Genomic DNA, 21,329 nt, shown 5'->3' with positions numbered 1-21,329 from the left:
CTGAACATGAGTGGTTGATATGCCCAGTGTCACTGCATTGGAGAAATAGATTTTCCCTCTCCCAGCAGGTAATCAATTATAAATCAAATGTTAACATTTCCCACAGTTTCTAGGTTTTCATTCATTCATTTAAAATACAGCAAAATAAAATATAATAAGTTAAAACAGAAGATCACATTAAAGTTGGACAAGACAAATCAACAGAAGGATTTAAAAAATAAGAGAAGATACAAGAATCAGAGAACCTGCTCATTCATACTCAGGAATCCCATTAAAACACTAAAGCAGAAACTAAAGTATAAGCACAGATCCTGGTACAAACCCATGGAGCCACTGTGCATGCTGCTTCAGTCTCTGTGAATTTCTATGAGTTCTGCTGCTGTAGCAGGTGTAGCACAAATCGTTAGAAGGTCTTATTAATAAAGAACAAACCTGGAGCCAGGTACTGGGGTCAACGCTGGAAGATCAGAGAAGCAGAACAACCCAACTACCTCACCTTGCAATTCCTCAGCTGATCCTGTTTCCTCAGACTGGAAGCCTCTGTGTCCTTATCCAAATGGATCTGAGCTGAACTGCTTCTTGAAAGCCTGAAAGCTTAACCAGCTCTAGTTGCTGTTCCTCGCGTCTTATATACCTTTCTGCTTTCTGCCATCACTTCCTGGGATTAAATGCATGAGTCACCATGCCTGGCTGTTTCCAGTGTGGCTTTGAACTCACAGAGATCCAGATGGATTTCTGCCTCTGGAATGCTAGGATTAAAGGCATGTGCTACCACTGCCTGACCTCTATGTTTAATATTATGGCTGTTCTGTTCTCTGATGCCCAGATAAGTTTATTGGGGTGCACAATATATCAACCACAAGCAGGCTTTGTTTTCTTGGTGTCCTCCAGTACCTCTGTGTAGGAGAAAAATGCATGGAATGACCTGGGGGCCAGCCTACTTGGAGCACTGAGCTTTTGAATAGGAAGCATGGCACACCATGCTTCTGAAGTCAGAACACTGAATTTCAAAGCAGCATGAGTAGCCAACAGCGGGCCAGTAGCTGTCTTGTATATGAATCTGCACTCCCCACATCTCCTTTTAATGTAGTAACTTCTTCTGCAATAGAGACCCCGATGGTATGAGTGCTACCCAATCTGAGGTAATGTGCTAACCAGTCATAGTGAATAGGCTTCAACTATGTAAGTGATTGTTCACATGCAATGAAGCAGATGTTGTTCACTGTTCACCCTTTACCAATCCATGGGCATTTCTGTATTGTTGAGGAATACCCAACAATGATGGCAATTGGGCACCTGAACCTGAAAGAAGGCAAGTGAATCACCAGTAGTGACCTGTAGAAACGGCCGATCCCATTACCATCTCCCAAAAGCTGTTGAAGAGCACTTGTATGATTTGATTAGGAATTTGAAACTGAAGAGGATTTATGGATACTGTGCATAAATCCTTCAGGGTTCCCAGAAAATTAAAAGGTGAGATTCTTTGTACTTTTTTCCTAGGTAATTCTGAGACCTCTATTGCTTAAACTGGTCAATATTAGTTGAAAAACTTATTCTAATGTGAGCAAGCAAAGTATAATCCATATAATGAATAAATGGGTCATTTAACAAGTATGCAAAGACTGAAATACATAATAGTGACACATGGTAAGACTATTTTTTATCCCTATAGGCAACCTGCAAATTTCATTATTTTTATTTTATAACAGCTGAGTAATATTACATTGTTTAAATTTACCATGTTTTCTTGATCAAGTCATCTGTTGATAGATGTCTAAGCTGTTTGAAGTTTTTGGATATTATGAAGAGAGCATCAGTGAACACACTTGAGAAAGTGTCTCCATAATATGATGTAGAGCCCTTTAGATATGTATCCAAGAGTGTCATAGCTGGATCTGGAAGTACATCTCTGGTCCCGTGTTCCTACATAGCTGTCACATGAAATTTCATAGTGGCTGTAATTGTTGGCACTCCCAACAGCAACTGTTGAGTGTTCTCATTATCCTACATCCTCACCCTCATGAACTCTTATTTGATATATTGATGTTGGCCATTCTGACTGATATAATATGAAATTTCAAAGCACCTTTGGGTTCCTTTTTCTGATGATTAAAGATGCTGAACATTTCTTTAAGTGTTTCTCAAACATTTGTGTTTCATCTCTTGAAAACATTCTGTTTAATTTTGTACTCTATTTATAGCTGAGTTTTTGTTTTCATGATGTTCAGAACTTTTTAGTTCTTTATATTTTTTAGGTATAAGTCCTCTATCATTCATAAAGATCCTTTACTATTCTGTAGCCTTCTGCTTCATCTAAATGACGGTGTCATTTTCCATATAGATTTTCAGTTTCATGAGATCCCATTTGCTAACTGTTTTCTTAGTGCCAGGGCAATCAGTGCTGTGTTCAGAAGTCTTTTCCTTTGCCAATGACTTCAAGATAATTCTCTACTTCCTCTCCTATCAAATTCTGTGTATTTGATCTTATGCTGAGATCTTTGATCCATTTGGAGTTGTACAGGGTGATAAGTATGGATCTACTTGGATTTTTCTTCATGTGGCCATTCATTTTGAACAACACTATTTGTTGATGATGGTGTCTTTCTCCAGTGTATATTTCTGAGTTCTTTGTAAAACAACAACAGCAAAAATAACAGTTATTGATAGAAATTGATAGGTGTGTGGACTTATGTCTGGATCTTCAATTTGATTCAGCCAATCATTGTGTCTGTTTTTATTCCAAGCCATGCTGTGTTTATTATTACAGCTTTTTAGTACAACTTTAGATCATGGATGGTGATACCTCCAGCAGTTCATAATTGTTTTAGCTATTCTGAGTCTTTGTGCTTCCATATGAATCCGAAAATTGTTCTTTCAAGTTCTGTGAAGAATTGTTTTGGAATTTGGATAGAGATTGCATTGAGTCTGTAGATTGCTTTTGGTAGAATGACTATCTTCACTATAATTCCACTGATCCATGAGCATGAGAAATTTTCCATCCTTTGATATCTTCCTCAGATACTTTTTAAAATGTCATAACATTTTGAATCATACAGGTCTTCCATTTGCTTGGTTAGAGTGACCTGAAGATATTTTATATTACTTGAAGCTGTTGTAAATGGTGCTGTTCCATGATTTCTTTCTCAGACCTTTTTTCATTTCTACAAAGGAGAGCTTCTGATTTTTGTGAGTTAATTTTATATTCAGATACTTTGCTGAAAGTGGTTATCAGCCATAGGAGTATTCCAGTGGAGTTTTTAGGGACATATACTATCATATCTTCCACACATTAAGATACTTTGACTTTTCTTCTATCCAATTTGTGTCACTTTAATCCCTTTTGTTTTCTTATTGCCCTAGCTAAGTCTTCAAGTATTATATTGAACAGATAAGGAGAGAGTGAACAACCTTGTCTTGCTCCTGATTTCAGTGGAATTAATTTGAGTTTCTCTGCATTTACGTTGATGATGGCTATGTGTTTTCTGTAAACTGCCTTTATTGTGTTGAGGTATGTCCCTTGTACCCTTATCTGCCTAGGACTTTTTCATGATGGGCATTAGATTTTTGCCAAAGTCCTTTTCTATATCTAATGAGATGATCATGTGTTGTCTGTCTATCAGGCAGTTTATGAGGTGTATTATGCTTACTGAGTATGTATGTTGAGCTAGCCCTCCATCTCTGGGATGAAGCTTTCACTGTAATGGTGGATAATCTATTTGATTCAGTTAGTAAGTACTTTACTGATAATTTTTACTTCTATTTTCATAAGGGAAATTTGCCTTCAATTCTCTTTCTTCATTAAATCTTTGTGTGATTTAGTATCAGGGTAATTGTGACCTATTAAAAGAATTAGGCAATGATCCTTCTGTTTCTGACTGCAGTTTATTTTGAGAAGTATTGACCTTTATTCTTCCTTATTAAGACCTAGCCGTAAGTCCACACAAAAATAGACACCTGATTTTTGACAAAAAAAAAAAAAAAACCCAGATATGCACACTAGAAAAAAGACAACATTTTATGCTTATCCCATCTTGTCATTTTTGTGGGGGTGTAGGGGGGTAGTTAGTGCTCATATTTCACTAGAAAATATTCTTTATTCTTCTTTCTGAAGACCTAGACATAAGTCTACACACAAAAAAAATTGACACCCAATTTTTGACAAACAGCCCAGATACTCACTGTGGGAACCTGCTCCACCAGGAACTTAGGTCACCTGTGAAGAGGTGGCTTGGAACCCAGGAAAGGTAAGTTCAGGGTGCTTGTCCTTTCCCCAGCCTCCCTCTTACCTGGAGATAATCAGAGGTAGTGGGGAGTCAAGTCAAGCAAGAACTCCTTTATTGATAGGCAGTAAGCATCTATTATACCAGAAAACCTCAGAACCCTAGGAGGGGGTGAAGGAACCAACCAATCATTTTAAAGGTGACCCTATTTACAAGTTCTTTATGCCCTGACATCATCTCCTGTTTTTTTAGTATCTTAGCATAAATAACTTGAGCTAACTTCCTTTCTCACTATTTGTCTTTAATCTCCATACAAACAACCCAAGCTAACTTCCTTTTAGCCATCCTTTGTATCTATTTTTTTTTTTTTTTTTTTTTTTGCACAAACAGCTTAAACTGACTTCCTCTGGCACCATTTGTATCCACTCTCTGTGTAAACAGCTTAAAGCATAAGCTCTGTTGATCTAAATTTCTTTCGGCACCCTCTTTGCAGCCCATGTATGCCCCACAATGCACACCGGAAAAAAGACAACATTTTATGCTTAATCCACCTTGTCATTTTTTGTAGGGGTGGGTAGGGGTAGTTAGTGCTCCTATTTCACTAGGGTTATAAGTCTGATTAAATTGCTCATCGGATATTAACTTAACATTGTTTGGCCACATGTATCAAGAAATGTATATAATTTTTAGGCTTCCTGTTGCTCTGAGTACTGATTTTTAAAGTATATACTTAGGTCTCTCTGGTTTTCTTCAGTATTGGTTGTGATGTGTAGTTTTATCTCTATTTTTATTAATTTGGATCATCTCCATATTTTAGTTGATTTGGTGAAGAATTTATCAATCTTACTGATTTTTTTTCAAAGAACCAATTGTGTGTGTGTATTTCAATGAAAAAAAATTGGCTATTATATATAATACATATATATGGTGGTGTCCATATATGTTTTTCTATATTATTGATTTCAGTCCTGTGTTGACAATTTCTAGGAACTTACTTTGCCAAGGGATTATAATTTTTTGGTTCTATATCTTTCAGATGTGCCATTAAGTTGTTATTATGAGACATCTCCTTTTTAACTTTCATTTATTTATTTATTTTAGGTACTTATTGCTATGTACTTGCCTTTATAGTATCCCATAGGTTTGGAAATACTGTATTTATCTGACTTTTTAAATAATGTTTTTAAACTAGTTTTTCTTCCACTATATTTTGATCATGTTTTACCTCTCTCTTAACTCCTCTAAGACTCTACCCACCTGTCTGTCTCTTGATGACAGTGAGAGCTGCCCTTTGGCATATTCCTTCCATAAACAATGTGTCCCTATGCTTGTCACAGAAATTCTGGCTTTCTTTGGTACAGTACTTTTTAACTAGAGACAGAAATAATTTATTTTTATAAATATTGGAGATAATATGTTTTCTGGTATACGTATTAATAAAAATAAGAAAAGCAGCTGGAGATAATTTTGTATACTTGATAATTATTACATTCAGGGAAGCAAATCAACTTATAAGTCTGTACTGGCCTATCAACAATATCAAGTGCATAAAAGTAATTCTATTTATTATTTACCCTCTCATCATAAACATAATATTGATATCTATATCATCTATAGTGAATCTATAAGAACTTAGCTATTTTCACACACTTCTAAACTTATAAATATACCTAATAGGGTAGAATCTTAGAGGAGTTAAGAGAGAGATAAAACATGATCAAAATATAGTGTAAGAAAAACTATATATATTTATATATATATATGTATATATATATATATATATATATAAAACTGTCAGTATTTTATTTTTTTATTTCTTATCATTCTAATGGCTATGTCCATGTCTTATTTTGTTTCATTTCTGTCTTGCTTATTATTGGTGGAATAATAATTTTGTGGGTTTTTGTAGTATAAAATAATTTATGGATTGATTTACATTTAAAAAAAATGTTGGTGTAACATACATTATTTCCTACCATAGGACCATTACTGTACATTTAAGCACTTTTTGTCTTAATTGTAAACGAATGACTTTCTTCTGAAATACACACTCATGCACCAAACTTGAATGCCCTATAAACTATTGTCTTCCTATTCCTATATTCTTGCATGTGTGTCTTGGAGTGTGTGTGTGTGTGTGTGTGTGTGTGTGTGTGTGTGTACGTGCATGTGTGTGTGTGTGTCTGTGCATGTGTGTATGTGTATGGGGGGGGTGTTGTGTGTAATAAATGTGTTTGTATGTGTGTGTGAATGTGGATGCCAGAGATCGACATTGACTGTAGTCTTCAGTCATGCTTCACCTCATTGTTTGCTTTTCCCTTTGTTCTAACATTCTCTACCCTGATAATGGTTCCATACTCCGTACTGTTCCAATATCCTCCCCATTTCCCATCCCATCCAGATCAATTCCATTTATTTCTCTCAGTCCAGAACAAAAGGGCCTTGAAGGGATAATAATAAAATATAATATAGTAAGATAAAACAAAAAACTAACACATCAGAGTTGGTCAAAACAAACAGAAGAAAGAGGCCGACAGATGGCAAAAGAATCAGAGACCTACTCATTCAAACACTCAAGAATCCTACAAAAACATTAAACTGGAAGCTATAATACATACAAGAGGACCTGGAGCAAACCTGTGCAGTGACTATACATGCTTGCCTCAATCTCTGTGAGTTCATAAGAGCTTTCATCACGTTCATTTAGAGGGCCTTGTTTACTCGGTGTCCTCCATGTCCTCTAGCTCTTACACTCTTTCTAACCCTTCTTCCATGGGGTTTTATCTTGTATGTATTTGAATCAATCACATGATATTCTTGGAAAAATTGATATTCTTATGTGACATATTTAACATCTTTCAGTTTGAAAATTTCACTTGGAATATTATCTAGGGGGAAATGCCTTTTTGACTGAATACAGTTGAAGTTATTATTATTTTCCATTCTGATATAAAAATATTACCATGAATGAGGATGAAAAATTAGTTCACATTGTGGTAGGAAAGCAAAGCAACAATTTATGATTAAATAAAAGACCAGTTATGTTAGAAAATATGAAATAGATATAAATATGCAACTAATATAGTAAATTTTCAGCAATAATTTTAAGACCCTTATGATATCTTCCTTTCTCAGTATCCACACCATTGGTTTAAAGATTAAAAAAAAAAAAACAGGATATAGAAAAAGAAAGAAAAATGTATCTCTTGGAAGAATGTTTATATTTCAGTAGTAAACAGAAACAAACACCAAGTTCTATCGGGTGATGAGTCAGTGCAGTTTTCTGACTTGTCTGGTCACTGAATAATGTACCAAAACTTCTCTCTGTCTCTGTCACTGTCTCTGTTTCTGTCTGTCTATGTCTCTGTTTCTGTATCTCCTTCTCTCTCTCTCTCTCTCTCTCTCTCTCTCTCTCTCTTTATATATATATATATATATGTGTGTGTGTGTGTGTGTGTGTGTATACATACATATATATATATATATATATATATATATATATATATATTTGTATGTACATATATTTATGCGGCATGCCTGAGATTGATATTTTAATCTGAAATCTTTAGTAACTTCCACTTCTAAACAGATTGCTAAGGTAAGACCTGAAAGTAAAACAGACAGTTAAAAGTTCTAAGAGAAATATAAAATATAGGACAGTAAGAACATGAACAGATATACAGGTTGGAAATTATATGGACTATCGAAATATAGAAAAATGGAAAAAGACAGATTAAAGGCAGAGAAAAATAAGTTATCTATTTTCACAAACCAATTTTTCTAAAAACTACATTTAAAATATGATCAATATCAGTCATTATGGGAACCAAATCAACCCAAATAGTCGCAAAACACAGATGTAAAAGTTTAGAAAGCAGACACAGGGAGCATTGTGTCAAGATGAATCTGAGGTCAGGGATACTTAGCCACAAATGAAGGAAGGCAATAACTCCAAAACATTGAAGGATGTGAACAGCCATGACAAATCCAAATTTAAGAACAGAAGACAGAAAATCCAAGGAGGACTAAGACTGTTAGACAAAGTTCCTTTTAGCAAATGACCCCAAAACTTGGTGGTAACCTAACTAGCTTACATTGAGCTGCACAAGTTGCCTGAAAACAGAATAGTTAACAATGCGAGCACTGATGGATCCTAATAATGATATTTTCTGAGTTCAAGGCCAGCCTGGTCTACAGAGCAAGTTCCAGGATAGCTGGGGCTGTTATACAGAGAAACCCAATCTCCAAAAAAACAAACAAAAACATGACATTTATACTGATTTACTCAACACAATAATTTCTATGAAACAAGTGTCTTTTAAAACATTGTAATTTGTTAATCACAAAACTGATCTTCAGCATTAAAGTTTGCAACACCAAGCTTGAGTTTTTATTTGTATGCATCTGTATTTTCTATTTTAAGCTTTCCCACCTTGTCAGTAACTTATTTTGCAATTTTCTCAATGCCATCATGATGTCCTTGTTCCTCAGAGTATAGATAAGAGGATTCAAAGCTGGGATCAAAATGGTGTAGAAAAGAGAGAGCAGCTTCCCCATTCCTTCTGACTGATTTGATTTGGGTTGTAAGTAAGTGATGCTAGCAGTTCCATAAAACAAGACTACAACTATCAAGTGAGAAGAGCAGGTGGAAAAGGCCTTGGCCCTCCCTTTGGCTGAGGAAAGTTTCATAATATTGCAGATAATCTTGACATAGGAGCCAATGATCAGAAGAAATGGTACCATGACGAACACCACTGCAACGACATAGACTGCTACTGTATTCGCAAAAGTGTCACCACAAGCAAGCTTGAGTAGTGGGGGGATGTCACAGAAGAAGTGATCGATTTTGTTGGAAGCACAAAAGTGCAAAGAGAATATCTGGTAGGTCTGCCCAATTTCTACTGGAATCCCACTGATCCAGGAGGCAGCTATAAGCTGCAAACACACTTTATCCTTCATGAGCAAAGAATATTGAAGAGGTTTGCAAATGGCCACATAGCGGTCATAGGCCATCGCTGCCAGCAAGAGGCACTCTGTGCCTCCTAACATAAGGACAAAATACATTTGTGTTGCACAGGCAAGCACAGAAATATTTCCTTTTAGGGTGTAAAGATCCATAAGCATTCTTGGAATGGTAGCTGTTACATAACAGACTTCCAAAAAGGAAAAGTTGCTAAGGAAAAAATACATAGGGATCTGGAGAGCAGGGTCAGTTTTTGCTAACAGTATTATAATGCTGTTGCACATAAGAATAGTCAGATACATGAACAAAAATATTATAAACAGCATCCACTGCAGACTAGGAACATCAGAAAACCCCAGAAGAATAAATTCTATCAGTGTAGAGACATTTGATTTTTCTGTTTTAAGTTGATTTTCATCTGCAGAAATGGTAAAACTGAAATAGTTAATTCCATTGTAATTTGAACTGCATTAATGTCATAACTGAATCATAAGCATACATGCCATATGACACATTAAATCCCCATTCACCTTACTCTAATTCCGATATTTGACACTTCAAAACTGAATATGTTTTTGAAATCAATCTAATATATAAGTGCAATATATATTATTGCTGCATTATGATATGCACATAATTTACTACTGTATATTATGGACAAACTTTATTTTACTACTGAGAGATAGTTATGTTACCTTATTTTTTAACATTTTTTCCCAGTTTATAATATTTTTATTTATATTCCATCATTCTCTCTGCAAACCTTTTTCCCTTGAAAGTTGTGATCACTCATTCAAAATGATCTAAGTCTTCATTTTAACATTTTAATTAGAGTTAATATTCTGAAATTAATATTTTCTGATGAAAAGACAGTTTGTTATGACTCTACTTTTTATCCTTCTCCTCTCAAGTATGCCAGGTATGAGAATCTTAGCCTCAGCAATCTTCTCAGGAAACTTTTCAACTAACATCTCTGATCCAATGTATGAAAAATACTAGTTCAGGTAGGATATGCAGTTCAGAGTTATAGCACTTTCCTGTTCAAAGGTGTACTTAGGTTAAATTGACAAGCATGTGAAAAACAAACCTGATATATGTTATAAAATTAACTTTAAGATAACAAATATAAGTTGTTACACAAACTATGTTTTTGTAGTGTTCTTCTTCATGTGAAATTTTTCTCTATGATTTTCTCTGAAATTCTGAGAATTTCATACATATTTTCCTTTTTCTCTAAACTATTTCATCTATACATTAGTTTCTACTTTGAACTAGTATGCCAGAAATAAATTTCAACAGACAAATATCCCCATATTTTCTCACTTTTATTAGTACTAGTTTTAAGACAATTTCAAACACATTAATAGCACTATTATTGTCATTAATATTATTTGAAATATGTATTATTTCATTTCACAGTTAAGAAAATGAATAGATTCAGTAGTTGTGCTAAGTAATTAGCTTATATTTAGATGATATTCTCAGAATTTCATGATTTTTGCTTGGTTGTCTTGATTTTCAATTTGAGAAATATCCTAGCAGCATAATTATACATTACCTTGATTGAGCTCCATCAAATTGCATTTGAAAATAGAAGTGGCTTTTTGCCTGTGACTTATCAAAGCCTCCCAAGGAAATCACTCTACCAGCAACAGGTAATAGCTGGACATTCAGTACTCCTGAAATAGAAAGATACACAGTGTCCCTGGGGACCACCTTGGCTCATGTGTGGATTTAATTTCTAGTAGATACTCCAACAGTAATTTTTCCTGTTCTATTTCAGAGCCATGATTTCGGTATGGACCCATCTTTGGTGTCACTATTGCTGGCACAAATGACTCATCCGTCTTGGGGAGTTCCCCTCAAAGTGAAATACCAGTTAATTGCTTAGTTTTCCTTTAGAGAAAGAGGTGCACTATTTACAGCTGTGGCAGTTGAGGATCTTACACTGGTATGGCTTTGTTTTCCTTTGTTTTTCTCCTGACTCATACAGCCAGGCCACCATGTCCTAAAGGACAGTGAGCCTTGCGTTCCTCCATACACACTGGGATTTTTGTCTGCCATATTTAGAGTAGTAGAAGCCCTTTTCAGCATTGGAATTTGTACTGATAAATTAACTTTTAAGAAATTATAAATATGCTGGGTGGTGGTGGCGCACACCTTTAATACTAGCCAGGTGGATCTCTGTGAGTTCAAGGCCAGCCTGGTCTACAGTTCGAGATCCAGGACAGGCACCAAAACTACACAGAGAAACCCTGTCTTGAAAAAACAAACAAACAAACAAAAAAGAAATTATAAGTATAACCACCAGCATGAATTTTTAACTGCATTTAGGCAGGTGTTTTTGGATCACACATTAAACATGACACTCTCTAGTTATCTCATGGGTGCAGATACATTTGTTCATCCTGCTTTAACTTCTTTGGCTGTTTGATGGCCAAAGAAATCTCATTTTCTTTCTGTTCTGAACCCTGCTTCTTTTTACAATAAAATTCCTACCATGCATTGTACCTCTGTACACATTCTATCAATGGAATATATCTTGGTCTGTTTCACATCCTATTACTAAAATACCAACTAAATATTTTGTGATTCTTAAATATCACAATAACCTGAAAGTATCTCAGAAACTAAAGCATTGCCTTTCCAATGATTGTCCAAAAAATAAATTATCCTAAACTCACAGTGAAGTACAGTTATGTGGTCAGTAATTAGAAATCCTGATTCTACCATTCTGTAGACAATAATCATACTCACACAGACAACTGGATTTCAGAAAAAAATAATTGTAAACAAAACATTAGTAAGAAAATCCACATTGTTTGGGTATGTGCATGCTTGTGGCGTGTGTGGGTGTGTAGGCAAAAGTCACATGGGTACAACTTTAGGTGTCAACTCTTTTCCTTCCTGTTGTTGAGAACAAACTCATGTGTTCCTTCTGCTGCTGCAGTGTGTACTTTAGGATAGCTGACACTTGAATTTCCAGCTCCTGTCTTTACCTTCCATCCTAACGTAGGAATGCTAGGGTGACAGACGCATACAACTGACTCCAGTTATTTTAAAGGTCTGGGAATCAAACTCAAGTCATTAGGCTTGCAAGACAAACACTCACCATCTCAAACAAATCCTTGATCCCTCAAATCCCTTTTTGAGCATCAACTTATAGCAAATTATATATATACACACACACACACATTATATTTCACTAATCCTGTGGTCCACAAATGAAATCATAAATTGTAATTCATGCAATTTTTATGTAAAAATGTGATTAGTGGTTACAGATTAAATATGATAGAGCTAGGCACTGCTATTCTAATACTATCATATATAAAATCAACTTATTTGGAGAGCTTCAACCTTCTCCACCAAAGTCTTTGCCTTTGCTGCAAAAAGAAAGAATGTTTCAATATGATTTCAAAATGAGAAGTTTACTACTCTAGTCCTGTAGCATTCTGTCTTGAAGAGTCTATGATATTTAATCATGGTATTCAACTTTCTTATCCAGATTTTACAACTTACTATTGGTTGATGTAAGGGACAGGACCTGAAGACATAGCTTATACATCAAAAGTCAGTGATTTAAAACTTGTCCTTTTTAATTCCTTACTGAAAACATTTTAACGGGGGTTAGGAAATAATATTAGTAGTTCCTGATAATGTGTTTGATGAAGTTTTTCAATGCACAAGCATTATAAATTCTATTGTCACACCATAGAGGCAGTTTATCACTGGCCAACTCTCTCAGTATGTCAGTGTCTGTTACAGCCTCAGTCTGTTTATTACATTTGCAGATAGTTCAAATGGTGCAAAAGAGAAGCAAAATTAACATATTTATCATGGCAAATCAATATTTAAAGACAAGTTTCAAAGCAAAAAATCATGCTGTGATATCATAACCTTAATGTTTAATATATTGCACAGCAGAAAAGAAACCACTTTACATGAGCAAGTATTTAACTCTTTTAAAAATACAATTGTGTTTTGTAGGATTTCATTATTTTTCAGTTTATGTCATTCTTAAATTTGTAAAACTACTGACACACAGGTTTTATAAAATTAATCATGTGCTTAAAATATATACATGGTCTTCAAAATTATGAAATATTACAAATGAACACATATTCAAAAACCAACCTACAACTAGAGCTCTGGGAGTCCAGTTGAAGAGAGGCGAAGAAGGATTGATTATATGAGCAAGTGGGGTCATGAGCATGATGGCGAAATCTACAGAGACAACTGAACCAAGCTCATAGGAACTCACAAACTTTAGACCAACAGCTGTGGAACCTGCATGGGACCAGACTAAGCCCTCTGCATACAGGAGACTATTGTGTAGCTTGGTCTGTTTGAGGGGCTCCTGGCAATGGGATCAGGATCTATCCCTGGTACATGACCTTTCTGGAACTCATTACCTATTTTCCATTTCCCACCCATATTTTAAAATAAAAATTAATATAGTTCCCTTACATAACATTACTTTTAAAATGTCATTATGGTTCAACAATGTCTCAAAAAAACCCAAATCTCCCACAAAAAAGGAAGATTACAGATGAGGAAAGATTGTACAATAAAAGTGGACAGATGGCTACTATTTTTGTTGAAACACACAGAAAGTGACTCTTTAATTTGTAATGGCTGAGCTCAAGTTTACAAAGATTATAATTTGAAAAGGCATGTACATAAACATGTAGTCAAATTTAGTGCTGATAAATAATTGTGTCATAACAAATAGCAGAATTGGAATAAAGTCTGGCTTCTCAAAATTTTTTATTTAAAATACAACTCAGATGGATTGTGCATTATAAAAGCTAGTGATGTGGTAACATATTTAATAGCCAAATTACAAAAGCAATTTATTTGCTAATGGTGTGTTTTTAAAGCAATATATAGAGAATGTGACAGATATAATACACCTTTAAGACACAAATACTTCTAAAACTAGTTTATCTCATCATACTGCAGCTGGCAAAGAAATTGAAAAATCTATCCAAAGAAGTTTGAAGAGTAGAGAGGTGAGGTCGGGTGTTTTGGGTTTTGTTTTTTTTTTTTTTTTAGCACCTTCTCTGATATTTATGAGAACTTGGTATGGTTACATGAATAAGAGACATTAAATTCATTTTCTCTGACTTTTTCCATTGAAAATTTCACATGTCCAGATTACTTAAAAATATGACTTGAATTTCACAAAAGCATGCCATCTTCTGTGAGAACCAAAAAGAAATCTTAATTTTACTGGGATTTTTCATACTTTTCCTTTACCTCATTGAGCTACTATATATTTTTGTAAATCCAGTACATATATATTATAAATATACATATACATATATATATATATTTATATATGTACAGTCCTTTGTAATCACACATTATTTAGTGAGAGGTTCTTTATGGGTATTGTAGAACTGATTTTTCACTGTGTTTAATATAAAATTTAACAGGTAGGCAATGGTAGAAAATCCGTAATTTGGAAAATTTTGATATATAAACTTTCAAATCTGGATTGCTGTTTAAAACATGCATTTTTTCTTGTTGGAATAGTGAGAATTTTCTTTTAGAAATGCTGTAAATCATTATCATAAGTGGGTAACTTTTATTGCCTGCATGTACCCCAGTATATTAACATTTTCTAGCTCAGAAATCATTATTTTTATGTCCAATTTTGTTTTACATTATTAAAAAATAAAGTATGGCATAGTGAGTGGCACATGCCTTTATTTTTTAGTTGGTTTGTTGTTGTATTTGTTTTTTCTTTGCTGAAAATAGATTGAGCATACAATATAGACTGATTATAATTTCGCCTTGTTCAACTCCTCCTAGTTCCTCCCCACCTGCCCTTCCCTCCAGATTCACCTCCTTCAGTCTCTTGTTAGAATAGAAGCTTCTAAGAGATAACAACCCAACATGACAAATTAAATTATAAAAATATGGAAGAAAAACTATCATATTGAAGTTGGACACATCAAGACAATAGGAGTAAAAGAGTCCCTAGAGCAGGAATAAGAGTCAAAGACTCATTCGTTCTCACAGTCAGAAGTCCCATAAAAATACTAAGCTGAAACCTATAATATATACACAGAGGACCTGGTGAAGATTCCTTTAGGCTCTGTGCACTCATATGAGCCTTGGCTAGTTGATTCAGATGGCCTTATACTCCTAGTGTTCTCTATAACCTATGGCTCTTACAATCTTTTTGCTTCATTTTTTTGTGGGGTTTCCTGAGCTCTAAGGAGAGGGAATTGATGGAGATATCCCATTTAGGTTCTCTCAACATAATATTTGGCTGTGGGTCTCTGCATCTGTTCTCATCTCCTGCAAGAGGATGTTTCTTTCATGATAATCGAATAAGAGACTGATCTATGAGTCTAGCAGAATATAATTAGGAGTCATTTCATTGATATATTTTTTTTGAGACCAGTAATTTTGATTTTACTCTAGGTCTCTGGTCTGTCTGCTCCCTGGTTCTTGGTTACCCAAGCAGTGTTGGGAATGGGTTCCTTCTCATGGAGTGGGCCTTATATCAAACCAGACATTGGTTGGCTACTCCCACAAGTTCTGTGCCACCATTTCCCTAGCATATTTTGCAAGCAGGGCAATTTGTTCGTCAAAAGTTTTGCTGTCAAGATGGTCTTTACATTTCTTTGGTAGCTTGCAGAGTATCTTTCTTCACCAAGAAACTAGAACATATGGGTTAAGGCTCTTTGTAGGCACAAGCTTGACTTTTCTATTTTCAGTGAATTGTGTGAGTGTTGTTTTCAGCAGTGGGGTCTTTCTGTCAGTTTGCAGAGAGCAAACCATTTTATTAGCAACAGCCTGGGCTGTTTGTGAATTTCCAAGGGACACTCTTGGCCTACAACACAATTGAATGCAACCCAGTCCCACTAATGTACCCTTGTTTGGTAGCCAGATTTGGCCAGTTGAGACTCTGTATCCCCCATTATTAGGAGACCTCATTAGAATTACCTTCATATGTCTTAGTAAGTTTCCACTCTACTAGGTTTCCATAACATCCCCCAAATATCCCTCAGTTCCAGCTGTCTCTCCCCATATTTTCCTCCTAACCTCGCTTCCCTCCTCCCTCCCACCTGATTGTCCCAGTCATGTTCTCACCTGCCTATAAAATCTATTCCATTTTCCCCTCCCAGGGAGATCCATGTGTCTCCCCTTGTCCTTTAGCCTGCACCTAACCTCTCAGGGTCTACAGATAGTAAGTGATTACAGCTATTCCATATAATAAAGCTGCAGCTATCAGATGAGATGAGCAGATGGCCAGTTCTGCCAAGCCTTGTCCTGTCTCCTTGGTAGGAGCATCCCCTTTCTTGTCTCATTTCCTTGTATCCTAATATGGTTTCCTTACTGGATTTTTTTTCCTAATGGTGCTCAGTAAAGTTTAACCTTGACAATTTACCACATTGTTTCTGGTTAGACTGGAAAGAACTAGAAGTTGAAAACAGATGTGGAATGTGTAAGACATCCCCCTAACTTTAAAAAAATTTTACTTTGCCATCATGATTCTGACCCCCCCCCCCCAGTTTTATGATCCTTCCTTCTCTTCAACCGAACTCTGGGATCTTGGCCAAGTGCTTGGCTGAGGGTCTCTGCATCTGCTTCCATCAGTCACTGGATATAGGTTCTAGCTTCTCTGGGGTTGTGGATTGTAGCCCGGTTATCCTTTGCTTTGCTTCTAACATTCACTTATCAGTGAGTACATACCATGTTTGTCTTCCTGGGTCTGGGTTACCTCACTCAGGATGATTTTTTTCTAGTTCTATCCATTTGCCTACAAATTTCATGATGACATTGCTTTTTACTGCTGCATAATGCTCCATTGTGTAAATGTACCATATTTTCTTTATCCAGTCTTCTGTTGAAGGACATCTAGGTTGTTTCCAGGTTCTGGATATTATAAATAATGCTGTTATGAATCATGATGAAAAAAAAAACACACAAATACCTCACCAAAGCTAATGAGAGCTCATGAATTGACAGCTGGGGAGCCCTCTGAATGTGGGTGAAAGTTACGTGGCTTGATGTATTTGTTGGTCCCCTGGCAATGGGACCAGGGCTTACCTCGGGTACACAAAGGGGCTTTTTAGACCCCATTTCCTATGGTGCAATGCCTTACTCAGCCTTGATGTTGGAAGGAGGGGCTAGGTCTAGTCCCAACATGGTATAACAGCCTGTGTTGACTACGCAAAGGAGGCCTAACTCTTTATCAGGAGAGGATGGGTGTGAGATGGGGGGAGGTGGAGGGAGCAGGAGAAGAGGAGGAAAAGGGAACAACCCTGGTATGTAAAAGGAAAGAAAATCTTTTTTAATAAAAAATGATATATACATATATATTACTTTGTTTTAAAAATGATTTACAAAATTTTGAATTGTTTTTTTCTGTATGTTCAATTATACTTAACCAAAATTTGAGAGCTAATAATAGTGTATACATCACAGAACTATTATGCAATATGGGAACAAATCATTTCAAACCACTTAAGATAGCATGTTACAAACCTGATTACATATATTATCCCGATGTTTACGTAAACAATGACTTCTTTCTATATAATTTCTTATCTCCTGGAAGGCTAGGGTGGGAATTTTTCCCTCATCAAAACGTTTCCATTTTTAGAAAAACTAATGCTGAAAAATTGTTCATGTTTTCTAATATTGCATTGGCTAACTGTATGGGAAACAAAACAGTTTTATTTTTATTCTTTTCTCATATATTACATCTGATCACAGTTTACCCTCCTTCCAGTCCTCCCACTCTCTCTCCCAGTCTCCCCTAGATTCACTCCTCTTCCTTGTCCCTTGATAAAAGAGCAGGCCTCCCAGGGATATCAACTGAACACAGAATCACAAGTTACAATAAGACTAGGCATATACCCTTTGTAAAGATGAGGCAACCCAGTAGGAGGGAAAGTGTCCCAAGAGCAGGCAAAAGAGTCAGAAGAATACAAGGATAAGGGTTTTACTGGGGGAATTTTGCAGTAGGTAAAGCAAAATCATTTCTTGTTGACTTACAAACTTCTATTTACCCATATAAAGCAAGGGAAAAAAACTGATGTTTAAAAGCAGAACATTTTTAATGAGCTTGCAGATTAAGTATGAAAAATCGAGTCCATTGAGAGGAAACCATATTATCAATTTATTTACAGGATGAAATTGTGTTCTAATTAAATATACAAATATATAAAAATATTTTTTCTGATTTGAATTGTCTCACACTGCTACCAATCTGGTAAATAACTTTCTCAGCGCCCCTGTGACATCTTTGTTCCTCAGGCTATATATTAGGGGATTAAACATTGGAGTCAAAATGGTGTAAAACAGAGAAAGGAGTTTGTCTGTTCCTTCATACTTATTGGACTTAGGTTTTAAATAGGTGATACTAGCTGATCCATAGAATAAAAACACAACTATGAGGTGGGAAGAGCAGGTGGAAAAGGCTTTGGTCCTTCCTGTGTTTGATGGCAATTTCAGGATGGTTGAGATGATCCTGCTGTAAGATGCAAGGATCAACATGAAGGGAACAGTGACAATCAATACAGCAAATATAAAGACTACAATCTCATTCACAAAGATGTTACCACATGCTAATTTGAGCAGTGGAGGTATGTCACAGAAGAAGTGATTGATTTGGTTAGATTCACAGAAGGGCAGAGACAAAATCTGATATGTCTGCCCCACCTGAATGGGAATTCCAATGACCCAGGAACCAACCACTAGCTGGGTACACACCCTGTGATTCATGACAACAGGATAGTGCAGAGGGTTGCAGATGGCCACATAACGGTCATAGGACATCACAGCCAGAAGGAAACACTCTGTGGCCCCCAATATAAGGAATAGGCACATTTGTGTAGCACAGGCAAAAAAGGAAATACTTCCTTTCAGTGTGAAAAGATCCATAAGCATTCTAGGAAGGGTGACAGAAACATAACAGATTTCTAAGAAAGAAAAATTACTAATGAAAAAATACATGGGGGTTTGCAGAGTGGGCTCAACCCTTGTGATTAGAATGATGATGCCATTCCCCAACAGGATAATTATGTAGATGAATAGGAAGATTCCAAAGAGAAACCAATGCAATTTGGGAATATCAGAAAATCCCAAGAGAACAAATTCCATTGGTAGAGTAAGATTAGTTTCTATGATTTTCAATTTGTTTCCTCTCTGTAGGTTCACATGTTTGAATTGCATTTCTCTTTTTCAAATAGGATGAGGTGTGTGTTTTGGTCTTTATAACTTCTACGTTTCTTTCTGAATCTTGCACTTTGTATTTCTGGGTGATGTACTCTGAAACTAGAAGCAGTGAATTCACATGAGTAAAAATGGAACCAGTTTATGAATAAAGTCTTCCAAATGCATTAGCCATGATAGATGTATATTCTAATTTCCTCAAAGAAATCCATAGATCTATATGTTTTTATTCATTTGCCATACCAGAAGGATAATACACACATATATGATCTTGATGTTGCACTACAGTGCCATTTCTCTAGCCTCCCTGGGGCTATTTCTTTTCATAGTTTCAGTATTTGTTTAAACTAGTTCCTGACTTTATTAAGCATTAAATCTTTCAAAAGTTATTTATCTTTGAATTTCAAAAATAACATTGACATCTATGATGCTTTATTATTATTATTCCTTTTTTGAGACATGAATTTTCGATCTCACATGCAGTCTGAGCTAAACAGAACTAAAAATTTTATTTCATTTGCCAACGACTGGATAAGAATTTCCATTTGCTTTTTCTATGTATGGGATTACTGCTTCTCTTTAAATGTGTAAACTACTGAGACTTGCATTCTTTAAAAGGTCTTCCCTTTCACTTGTAGAGTAGTAAATGTCTGAATGTTGTTAATCTATGATGTCAGTACATATTTTAATTAACAATTAAAATGTATTAAACAAAAATATTCATCTATATGTTTTTATTAGATTATATCCAACTTTTAGCAATCACGATATGTTAACCAACATTTCAAAGGATAGGATAAAAAGCAGGGCCTAGGGGAGGAAAGGGAAGGAATAAATGTTTTAATTACATTATAATCTCAATAAATAAATACTTTTTCATATGACATAGCTATTGTATATACACAAAGGTGTGACAGCCTACTCCACAGATACTCGCTCAGCTGTGTTCATTGTCACTTTATTCATAATAGCCAGGAGATGGAAAACAAAACTAAATATCTATCCCTCAGTGATAAATGGATAAAGAAAATATAGTATGTGTACATCATGAAGTTATATTCAGCTGTAAAAAATAATGTAAGCATGAAGTTTTCCAGTAAATGCATGGAACCAGAAAATTTCATATTGTATAAGAGGAGCCAGACCCAGAATGACAAACAACACATAAAACCTATTATTTTAAATCTAAATTAAAAGTACTTTCTGACTTCTTATATTTGAAATACTTAAATTTCCTTCAATGTACAGAATACACAGGATTATTTCATTTCAAACTGGATATTTTTAAAAAATTTTTACTGTGTTGCACTCTTTCCTTCTCCATCTTTCCCCTCACCTCCCCCTCTCTCCGTCCCTCTCTCTGTATCTCTCTCTCTTTCTCTATCTCTCTTTCTGTGTTTGCATGTGAGTAGGTTGAGGAGGGTATTTTACACATTCCACAGGCCACAAGCAGAGGTCACAGGACATGTTCTGGTATTTGGTTTTCTTCTTGAGTCATGTGGAGCCAAGGGACTGAATCCAAGTTATCAAGTTTAGCAACACCTTCCCTTATCATTGAGCTATTAATCCAGACTTCAACCCTGACTACTCTTTACGTAGCCACCTAATTCTGTGTATTCACTCCCTCAATCTATTATTTTTAATACTGAGTTCTAGTTCATGATCCCATGAAAGCGAAGCTTAAAGACCTTCTGCTATTTCTTTTTATTTTTCACATGATGATTACGTCTTAATATGTAGTAGCAATGCTTGTACAGCTATCAGAGAAGCCACCATGATTTTTGTGAGAATTGCCATTAAGTTGCATTCACAAAAGTAGGTCAAATGTTTCTTAATTAAATTTCATCATTTTTATGTAGTAAAAAGAAGTTGTTTATGCCACCTCGATTCGTTGTATAGGGAGAAAATGAGACTCAAAAAATTCTTATAAAGCAAGCTGTTGTAAT

General features: G+C 35.4%; 2 protein-coding genes across 2 annotated transcripts; both read right to left on the bottom strand.

The window, feature by feature from the left end:
• Nucleotides 1–8,633: 8,633 nt before the first annotated feature.
• LOC131907774 (olfactory receptor 10AG1-like) lies at nucleotides 8,634–10,991 on the bottom strand. The gene is made up of 2 exons (XM_059258869.1): nucleotides 10,900–10,991; nucleotides 8,634–9,648 (listed from the first exon to the last, which is right to left on the bottom strand). Exons 1-2 carry the CDS (start codon nucleotides 10,989–10,991, stop codon nucleotides 8,634–8,636), a joined length of 1,107 nt encoding a protein of 368 aa, XP_059114852.1.
• Nucleotides 10,992–18,402: 7,411 nt separating this feature from the next.
• LOC131908262 (olfactory receptor 10AG1-like) lies at nucleotides 18,403–19,383 on the bottom strand. The gene has a single exon (XM_059259315.1). It carries the CDS (start codon nucleotides 19,381–19,383, stop codon nucleotides 18,403–18,405), a length of 981 nt encoding a protein of 326 aa, XP_059115298.1.
• Between the last annotated feature and the right edge of the window lie 1,946 nt (nucleotides 19,384–21,329).

Source organism: Peromyscus eremicus, chromosome 4 (assembly GCF_949786415.1).
Source record: "Peromyscus eremicus chromosome 4, PerEre_H2_v1, whole genome shotgun sequence".
NCBI classification, from domain to species: Eukaryota; Metazoa; Chordata; class Mammalia; order Rodentia; family Cricetidae; genus Peromyscus; species Peromyscus eremicus.
This window is presented reverse-complemented; position numbering and strand designations above follow the sequence as displayed.